The sequence below is a fragment of the Pocillopora damicornis genome, chromosome 13 (genome assembly GCF_964200805.1).
Source record: "Pocillopora damicornis chromosome 13, jaPocDami1.2, whole genome shotgun sequence".
NCBI lineage: Eukaryota > Metazoa > Cnidaria > Anthozoa > Scleractinia > Pocilloporidae > Pocillopora > Pocillopora damicornis.
Window position 1 is genome coordinate 17,058,915 of NC_142682.1, and position 10,327 is coordinate 17,069,241.

Below are 10,327 nucleotides of genomic sequence, written 5' to 3' on the forward strand. Positions count from 1 at the left end.
TAATCAGGTATTCATGCTATTTACATCCGGCCTTTTAGCGTGATCCAATTAGCCAATCATATTTGCGAGGTCATTTCAGTCAGGAGGTGAATTCAAACGACTATCAACTGCCTTTTATCACCTCATTTAAAAGTCAGAAAAAATGTGTTGATAAAGGTTAACGCCACCGGCTTAAGACATGCAACAACTGTTTGAGAGAGCAACTCTTACTGGTGTCCAAAGTCTTTTTGCGTAAACTTTGGGAGCCTGGACAGCAGATCTTTTGTAGGTGTGGCCTATAGAGAACAATTGCGAACCAATTAAAACACATGTTTATGTACTGATCTAGTATGCAGCGTAGGAAGTTATGTCATCGCTCGTGAATCAAAGTTTCGGCCTTTTTCATTCAAAAGGCCAGCAGTACTATTCAACTTTGAACTCATCGAAGGTATCATGGAAGCTGAGGAAGAAATGAAGAAAGGGAACTTCCGCAGAGCTCACGAATTGTTCGACGACTTGCTCAGGAAAGACAAAAGCAAAGTTCATTACCTGCTGGGGAAGGCTGATTGTTTTGTTCTAGAAGGACGTTTGATGGATTCGTTGCCCATCTACAGCGAGGCTTTCAAAAGCGGAAAAGTTCAGCCCAATCGTCTGCTTCAGTTCGTCGACGCTTTGACACTTATCATACAAAGCAAACTGGACAAATATGAGGCAAACGACGATTATGACACGATTTTGCAATGCATGATTTGTACGGGTATTTTGTGCGATCCTGTTACTCTTCCCTGTGGAGATTCGTTCTGTAAACTGTGCTTGGAGAAACAAGAGGCGAAGAAATGCGAACATTGTGAAAGTTCGTTTGCAAACATGTCTTTAAAGGCAAATGTTATCTTGCAAGACATCCTTGAGAAGTCGTTCGAAAAGGAATTGGGAGCAACTCGGTTGCGTCTAGAGGGGAACAATTTGCATAGAAAAAGGCAAAGCCTTGCCGCGATCGAGAAATACCTCGAGGCAGAGAAACTAAGTAAGTATTCAAGTATCTCTCTCTATAATTTTAAATTGGATTTCTTCAACCTGTAGAATCGAGCTCGTGTTGCCGCGAACAGCTACCATATGACAACAAGAATGTCGAGCAAATGAATTACGTAACGATAATAATAGCGCGAAGTAAAAATATCAGTTGTCGATAATTTCTCTCATCCTGAAAATTTCATTAATAGCCATTTTATAGCTGTTGTGATATGAAATGTGATCGTCTACCCTTGAAATGGCGTTAAGACGCAACGTGCTAATTTTAGAGTTTCAATTGAATGGTACATTTTTACTGCAACATTTTAAAGTTGCTCTTTCAAAAAATGAAACCATCCATATCGTCGCCGATAAAAGCCATTTGAAAGAAAAACTGGATTGATGAGTTCGATCCCGACGTCAACTGTTTCTCCAAAAAAAAAAAAAATGTTATTTTGCCATTCGAGAACAAGAAACGAAACTACAACTGTTACGTTACTGAATGTTAATTATATTAAGATGCGTTTTGCATAATCTTCGCTTTTTGTCCGTGGAATTGAGAAAGGAAAGAAGCCGTTTTGAAAAGGTGTCTTCATCATGCAATCGTTGAACAATTCCCTCTTTCTATGAAAACAGACTGTTTTCTAGATTTGCACTGTGATCTGCATACATAATTTGTATTGTTCTTGTTTGCTTTCCCTTCAATATATTTTTTAAATCCTATCATCGATTGGTATGGATATTCTCCTCGATATTTCCAACACTTTTCTCACGGTGCTCACAGGGATAGCATGTTTGACAACGAAACAATCTTTGGTTGGCCTTCATTTCCTCTGTTTTAATAGCATTAATGTTTGGCTAAGCCGTAATACTGCAAGAAGAAATTAGCTGTTGTTCACTTCTAGGGGCTAAAGGGCTAACTTTACATATTTGCTTAGCTGTTGAATACCACAGAAACTTTGATGACTGTTTGTAAGATGAGCCACTTGGTAAGGATGGGCCGATACAATTTTTTGAAATCAATACTACATCAAGTAGATACTGATGTTTTTTCTTCGATATCGAAATCCATAGCGATATTGTGATGTCATTGAGTTAAATAAGTGATTTGATTGAAGAAATTAAGGGTTATCTTGCACTGTTCAAGTTGTGCAGTGTTTAGAACTCTACAAAATCATCAATGAGATAGTAAAAAATTAAAAGCACATTATGGAGGTAATAAAGTCGAAACTCCTTGTCATCAATGAGTTCACTCTTGCAGCACTCACATGCCGCTACTTAGACTTGAACACTGCGGTGCTCATTTCCTGATCTCGAGGCCAGAGTTTTTTGGCGCTCTGTTAGGGGTTGGACACTGGCGCAAGACAAAGGGCAGACAGGTCACTTGCAGAATTGAAAACACCAATACTTTTCGTTAGTATTGATGTTTTTCCAATCAGACCTCTGTATCATTGGTACTGAATATTTGTTGTCAGTATAGGTCCATCCTTACCAATATCCTATTATGATCAGACTTGATGACATGCCTATTTTGAATTAATTCTTATTACAGACAAGTCTGACCACTTGATTCAGAGTAACCTTGCCTGTATTCTTATCTCACTGGGTCGTTTTGAGGAGGGTTTTCTCAGAGCCAACAAGACTTGTCAACTTCAGCCAACATGGCCAAAGGCAAGTGCTGTATTAACCTTGAGATGTGCTCATTCTCTAACTCTTAGGGATCAAAGGTTTATAACTGTTACAACCACTAGAGCAACTTGTCATGAAGACTTCCAGGTTCAAACCATGAACTGTTGTGGTGTTGCAACTTTTTTTGCTTTTTCAGCGGATATTTGGCTTTATGATTGTTGAATTGGAGAAATTTGATGAAAAATAATAGATGAAAGAGGAGAGAACTTCTTGTGTCCTGCAAACAATCTCATGTTCATTTTGGCAGTGAGCAGAAGGCAAAGGGAGGCCTTAGTTAATTAATGCAATTCTAAAAAGCTGTATCTCTTTCCATTTTTTTTTTTTTCAACTTGTAGGGGTACTACAGGAAAGGCTGTGCTCTGCTTGGCCTCAATAAAAAGGCTGAAGCAGTCGTGGCTTTTATGCACTGCCTTGCAAGGGACCCAGAAAAACCAGCTGTTAGAAAATCAATAGCAAAGGTGCGGCTGAAGGAACTTGAGCAATAATGTGGTTAACTTAGCTGTGGATTAAAATGTTAAATCTGTGAAACTGTTATATGTTGTTGATCCTTTTCCATATTCATCATTGGAGAGAATTCTAAAATACAAACATCAAACTGGTTTGAACATTTTAAACTTAATACTAGTTTAAATCGTGGCATCTGATGGGCATATCTTGCCTCAATTCTAAGGAGTACCTACTTTGATCCTTCAGAAAACAAAAATGCTTGCAGTTAGTTTACATTTTGTTATTTCTATGCAATTTGTTTTGTTCCCAGAGAAGTTGGACTGCATTTAAGATTCAGAAAGTGTTTTCAGCCACCAAAAGGACACATAGTCTCTTAAAGATTTGAGGAAAGACTTGTGCCCAAATCTATTCTTTCCTAACGATCAACTTCTGGCAGCAATAAGCATAATTTCATTCATCAAAGAAAATTACCTCACCAGCCACATTTTGCATTCATTTTACAGCTTCTACATGAGATGATTACAGAAGGAATTTCTTGCTCCAGCCGAGGCCAAAAGCGGGCTAGAACTGCAAACAGTGACAGTACCTCCACAGATGAAGACAACAACAACATTATTCTTCACAGATTTACAAGCCTTGTGGAACTAGTAGAACAAAGTAAAGAAGAAAATGGCACTGGTAAGTGACTGCATGATATAGATCATCAGGAAGTGGTGATGTTGAGTGTTTGTGTTAGAAAAATTTCCAATTGAATGTGGAAAGTTAAATACAGGATTGTTTTGGTTTGGCCTTTGCTATGTGATTGGCGTAGAAAACTCATTGTGCCATTTTCTCAACAAATCAGACTCAAAACTAAAATCAGTGGCAACTTGGACACTTGAATTTTCCTGTGCATTGGGCAATTTGCTTTTTTTGTGTTGAGTTTTTCACTAAAAACCTGCTTGTGATATTTTCCTTCATCTTTTCTTTCTGATCAGCTAGTGTGCAGGTTTTATTAGTAACCCTTTACACACGGACATCAGTATGCATATTCTCCATAGTGTTCTCTATACATTTCCAAAGGTGCTGACAAGGAGAATTAGCTCAACAATCCAGAGCTTCTGTAGTTGCAGATCATTTCCATTATTCTCATGAACCTAGTGAGTGATTCATGGGTGATATTGTAAGGAGAAATTAGATTCTAGTCACTCTTAGGGGTTAAAGGGTTAACAGTATCCTCTCTTCAAATAACTGAAGCCAGAAGCTTAAAGCTATCAAAACTGTCCATTAATATTATTTAGAGGTAAACCAGTCTAGCTTACTAGGTATTTTTCCTCATTTGTATTCTGAAATCATTCTGTTTTTTTTCCAGATGAAATGGAAGGTGAGCCTGACCTGAAAAAGTTACGACTTGACAAGCGATATTGCGTAGAAGATGTGGAATGTACACTATGCTGCAGGTATTATCTTTTCTAATTTGCACAATCTTTGCTCCAAATTGAATTGTTGTCAAAGGAATTAAAGTGTGTAATACTTAGAATTATTATAGTTTAGTTTTAGAATCACCAGTAATATATTGAACTTACTTGATTGCATGACTTACAGATAATGCAACTGGGTACCAATATCAATTAGGCTTCATAGCCACATGTTGAGAACAAAGAGAATTCTTTGGTCAGGCCTCACTTTCTCCAAATGCTTTTAATTAGGCACTAATAAGTGACAATCAATTCATCAAGCTTCAGGGTTGAATAATATGATTTTTCACAACAAAATCTTCTTTTACTTTTTTGTTTAGGTTGCTCTATGAACCTGTAACCACACCCTGTGGCCATGCATTTTGTCGTTCCTGCCTCAATTGCAATCTTGATCACAGACCAACCTGTCCAATTTGCAGATTTTCCTTGAGAAAGGTGTAGCAAGTGTTGTCCATAATCTTTCCTTGGCTATTGTTCCAAGAGCATATGATGTAAACCTTACATTTTTTTTGCTTTGTAATAGCAGTTGATTTTTATATAATGAAGGTATCAATAAACTTATTATACCACTGCGGCTCACGACTATGGGGTGAAAATATTTTATTAATTTAGTTTTATTGTATTTTAATTGTATCCTAATTGTATGTTTTATCTTTGTTTTGATATTTCAGTTTCTTGCTGAGAGAAATCAGGTGAGAACTGCTCACGGATTAGATAATTTAAATGTCAGTCATATTTTAAAGAATGCATTAAAAGGAAGTGAAAGATTTAAATAGCATTGCTTAACTATACATAAGAGATCATACTTGTGACGCTCGCTAAGGCCAACATGTCTCAACAGACTGTTACAGTTGCCATAAGCAGGCTTGTAGAAACTGCTTTACCAGAGGAGTTTGCAGAAAGGAAGAAACTACACGAAGAAGAAATGGAAAAGTTAGCCAGGTGAAGTTTGTACCGAATTTTTTTTGATAATTTTTTTGTCATTCGTGATAGTTACCAGACACAAAACCCTTTGTTACTTTGTAGATCAAATTATCAATTGTAAACTCTTAGACTATTGATTTTTAGTTAGATTTCGTTTTCAAGAAAACTCACAAGATTGCAATTACTAATAACATAGTTATTTTCATTATATTTCCAACAGTGTGGCAAGTGACACTACAGAAGATGTGCCTATTTTTGTATGCACCTTAGCCTTTCCATCCCAGCCATGCCCTTTGCATATCTTTGAGCCTCGGTATCGTCTGATGGTTAGGCAATGCATGGAATCAGGGTCACAGCAGTTTGGCATGTGTCTGCATGATGAAGAGAAAGGGTAAGACCAAACCCTTGTGCTGTGGATGACTGTTAGCTTAATATTAACATTGCTGTTAGACAGATTGAAAGAAGATCATTTAACAACAGATGCACAGTTGTAGATCAAGAAAGGCTCAAATTTTTTTGTTTCAATTAAGGTACTCCTGAATGTTATCTTCAGCCCTCTTGAGGCTTTTCTTCTCCAAAATTATAGAAATCAAAGGGTGAACTATGAAGAAGTTTAGATATTTGCAGATGAACCTTACATCATTTTCACTCAATATACATCCTAATAATATTGGAGTTTTAAGATTGATTCCTATTTCTCTTACTGAGAACTTGAAAGCAGAGTTGCCAGTGAAGAAAAGCAAATGGATGTGGGCAGCAGTTTTGCTGATACACAACAAGTTTTAACCACTCTGATTGAAGGAATGCAGCTGTGTTTCATCCCAATCTCTTTTTGCTTCAGAACAGAACTTCTGCCTGTTTTTATAGAAAGCCACATTTTGTAGGCTGATAGGATTATCTCCTAAGCAAATCCACTAGCTTATATTCCTCTTGAGTAACCAGGACATAATTTCTCCTAACAATATCAATAGAATATCAAGCAGAAAAGTGAGGAGAATATAGAAAAATATAAATTAGGGGATTATTAGTTGATCCAATGTCAAATTCTCTGAACTAACATCATAAGAGTTGTATGGAAAACAGTAAGGGAATTACTAATTCTTTCTAGATCTTTAGAGCAAAAAGGTTTAGAGGCTCCTGAAGAAAGAGGAGAGTAATTATTGATCCAATTTTAGGGGCACAATGTTCCTAAATTTCATTCCCAGTCCAAGCTCTTGTCTTCAATGGAAGCATTACTGATTGTTTTAATTATTGTTGGTTTTCTTTGTAGTTTTGCTGATTATGGTGTGATGCTTGAGATAAGAGACTTGCAATACCTTCCAGATGGAAGATCTTTTGTTGACTGTGTTGGTGGAAGACGTTTTAAAGTAATTGTTTCATCTCTTTCTCCTTGTACACATAAATATGCATTATGACATGGTGGTTGTTATTTAATTAGTAGTTTAACATGTCAACTTCAAGTTAAAATAATTTTAATCAAGGTTGATTTGTCACTCTAAGTTGCCATGGTCATAGTGTATTTAAAGATCATTTCTACCTTTGAACAACACCTATATATGGAGAAATTCCTCATTAGTTACATTGATCATCTCAAACTCAAATAGGACTTGTATTAACTTGTATTAAATTGTATTAAATTCAATGAATTGGAAAATGAATTTGAACTTTCTTTTATTTGCTTATGTAGGTTCTTAAAAGAGGAATGCAAAATGGATACCACACTGCTAAAGTAGAATGGATCAAGGATGAAACAATTCCAGAGGAAGAACTTGGTAACTATATAGGCAACCCTTTAAAACTGCAGAAATGGTCAACTTGTAATTTCTCCTCTCACTGCCAGAACATCTTTTGAGAAGCAGGTCATGAGAAAGGAAAACTGCATCAGCTTAAAGATACCCTTCCAATGTTATGCCTTTGTTTACTAACTATTTTACTGCCAAAACATTCTGTAACTGAAAAAGAGAATTACCATTCATATCTGGGAAGTTAAAAATGGACAGGATTAATTTATCTGTCATGCATGTATATGTCACTTAAAAGTAAGAGAACTGTGCTACTATATTCATTGTACAGTGTTTTTATGAATGGCAAGAATTTAAATCTTCCAGTTACCCCTATGACATATTAACTTCGCACTCTAGAAATAAATCTTGGATGTTATAATTAACCCTTTGTATATCTTATTATCTTCAGAACATGTAAATACTCTTCATCGACAAGTTTATGATGAAACAAAATCTTGGTTTAATAATCTACCACTCCTTCCAAGGGTAAGACATAAATTAAAGAATTTTCCTCATTTGTAGGGCTGTACCTCAAGATCTCTATACGGTAAAATACTGATGTACCAAAAAGAAAAAAAAGGAAATAAATGAACAATGAGAATGATGAAAATTTTGATAAAAAATTAAATGATTATGGCAATTGTTATTATTATTATTATTATTATTATTATTATTATTAATGATATCTAAAACCATTGATGTTACTCCCAATTAATCAAAAATGAAGAAATTGTATTTTGAAATAATGGGATTCAGTGACACTGTCAACAATTATGATGATTATATGATAGTTGTTACTATAAATATATGAAAGTTTATCAAAGACAGCTATTGTTTGTCTGTGGTATTAATAATCATGTTTTATTTTCAATTTGTCCCATTTAGAGAAGGATTATAAACATGTTTTCAGAAATGCCAAGCTGTGATGCAGAGCCTCAGAATCTACCTCAGGGACCTGTTTGGATTTGGTGGTTTCTTTCTGTTTGTCCACTGCCCCTTGATGAACAGCTAGAATTCATTTCCATGTCCTCATTGAAAAAACGCCTTGAAAAATTACAACAGATAATCTCCTCCATGCAAACATAAATGAAAGGAATTTAACCAATGATCCTATGAATTGATATTAGAATATGTTATGAGTATTTTTGTAAATAATACAGCTGTTCATTGTTGCCACAACAAAGGCACAAACTTACCAACTTGTACTGCAGCAAAGTTTGGACAGCTGAGACATAATTTAATTAATTTTAAACTCCTCCTCCGGGTTAATTTTGAGGATGAGCATGTTTTAGTATTTTATTGTCTACATAGATCTAATTTTAGTTTCCTGATGAATGAAAAACATACTTAAAATTACGTTTCTCCAAATTTGTAATTAAAATATCTTGACAATTTTATAGTTTATACAGCTACATCATCATAGCAGAATATCAGGAAAATTTGTCGCCACAAAGATGGCACAAATTTACCTACTTTTTACTGAAGAAAATCTTGCATGGCTTTATAAACTTAATTTAGTTAAACCTTTAACTCCTTGAAGTGATTGATAGGTAACTTCTCCCCATAATATCCATACACTTTCTAGAAAAACAGGTAAGGAGAATACTTAAACTTATCATATAGAAGTTGTTTTTGCTTGATCTAATACCAAATTCCTCGAAACAATTTAGAAGGAAATGTCTAGCAGCTAGAGGGGAGAATAGCAATCAGATCTTGGGAGTCAAAGGGTTAATTGTTAACAACTCTATAGGGTAAATGTTTAGGTTAGCCGTGTTATATTATTTTACTGTCTGCATTGATATGACTTTAGCTGATGAAAGAAGAACATACTTTAAATTGTATTTCTCAAAATTTGTAAATAACTTATTGTGACAGTTTTCAAATAGACAAGTACCTGCATGATCACTGAGGAGTATTTGGATGGCAAATGGATAACCCTTACTTTTTCATGGTGAATTAATTTTACCAATTACACTGATCACTGTAATCTCTCAAGATCAACCGTGTAACACTGATTCTGAGGTCATTTTTTAAACTAACTTATTGTTCTCATTCAAATGTGCAGAAAAATCATCCTGTAAAAATTTCACAGCTTTTCTCCCCAGGAAACAGTTCTTTTTACCAATAGATCTTTTAATAGTAGGCATTATCCACCAGTACACCTGAAGGGAATTATTTAACTAGTTCTGTAGGGAACTCTTATTAAAATGCAACTGAAAATAGCCAAAAGTTTAATAGATCATACTTGTATCATAATGACATTCTTCAATCTCCAGATAATATAATGTTAATATTTTTTTTATTTCTAGTGTTTCTAGCAGAGACATCTGAGTGTAATGTAAGAATGTATTTAGTGCCAACTTAATCATAGTAAGAGTGATTTCACATTAGACTGCAAAAGTTCCATCTTCCAAATGAGGCTGCCTGAAAACATTATTTGAGGGACATGAAATAAACTTTGACATTGGATGTATCTTTTCATCAAAATCTTTAGCCTCAAACATATTTGCCGGTCTGAAAAGATCATTTCTGAGACAAAATAAAGAAAAATCCATTCTTAATTAATGCAAATGGGTCTCAGCATGGAAGAATTAAATTAAGGATGGTCATGGTAATGATGCTGGTGAAGGCATTGAGTTGATAATAAGGTTGACAATGATAATACTAATGGTGATGATCATCATGGAGTCTGGTAATCTGGTGCAGGTCAATTTTTACAGTTCCATGTCAGTATCTTAGCAATTACACACTTACCTCACCCCTAACCCAACAACAGTCAACTGATAAAAAGTCGCAAAGGATGTTAAGGTAGCAGAGGGGTAAGAGTGCAGTTGCTCAGACAGTGACATTGATCCAACACTACACAGTATTACTTGTATTGTTTGTAATGATTAAGTTAAGGCTATGTGTACAGTAGTTTTTAATAAGTAATCCTTTGCATTGCATTGTGTTGTCAGTAAATCTTGATTATTGGAAGTGTAATAAAATCACTCACTGGAAGTGTTGTATTTCTTGACATGTGCATCTTTCAAGTTCATA

General features: G+C 35.1%; 1 protein-coding gene across 1 annotated transcript; it reads left to right on the forward strand.

The window, feature by feature from the left end:
* The first annotated feature begins 178 nt into the window (after positions 1 to 178).
* LOC113681086 (LON peptidase N-terminal domain and RING finger protein 3) lies at positions 179 to 10,288 on the forward strand. The gene is made up of 13 exons (XM_027198150.2): positions 179 to 1,003; positions 2,540 to 2,658; positions 3,012 to 3,134; positions 3,627 to 3,801; positions 4,475 to 4,562; positions 4,901 to 5,015; positions 5,252 to 5,272; positions 5,422 to 5,522; positions 5,725 to 5,895; positions 6,775 to 6,871; positions 7,192 to 7,276; positions 7,698 to 7,774; positions 8,174 to 10,288. The coding sequence occupies exons 1-13, from the start codon at positions 433 to 435 to the stop codon at positions 8,372 to 8,374; spliced, it is 1,944 nt and encodes a 647-aa protein (XP_027053951.2). The 5' UTR covers positions 179 to 432; the 3' UTR covers positions 8,375 to 10,288.
* The last annotated feature ends 39 nt before the right edge of the window (positions 10,289 to 10,327 follow it).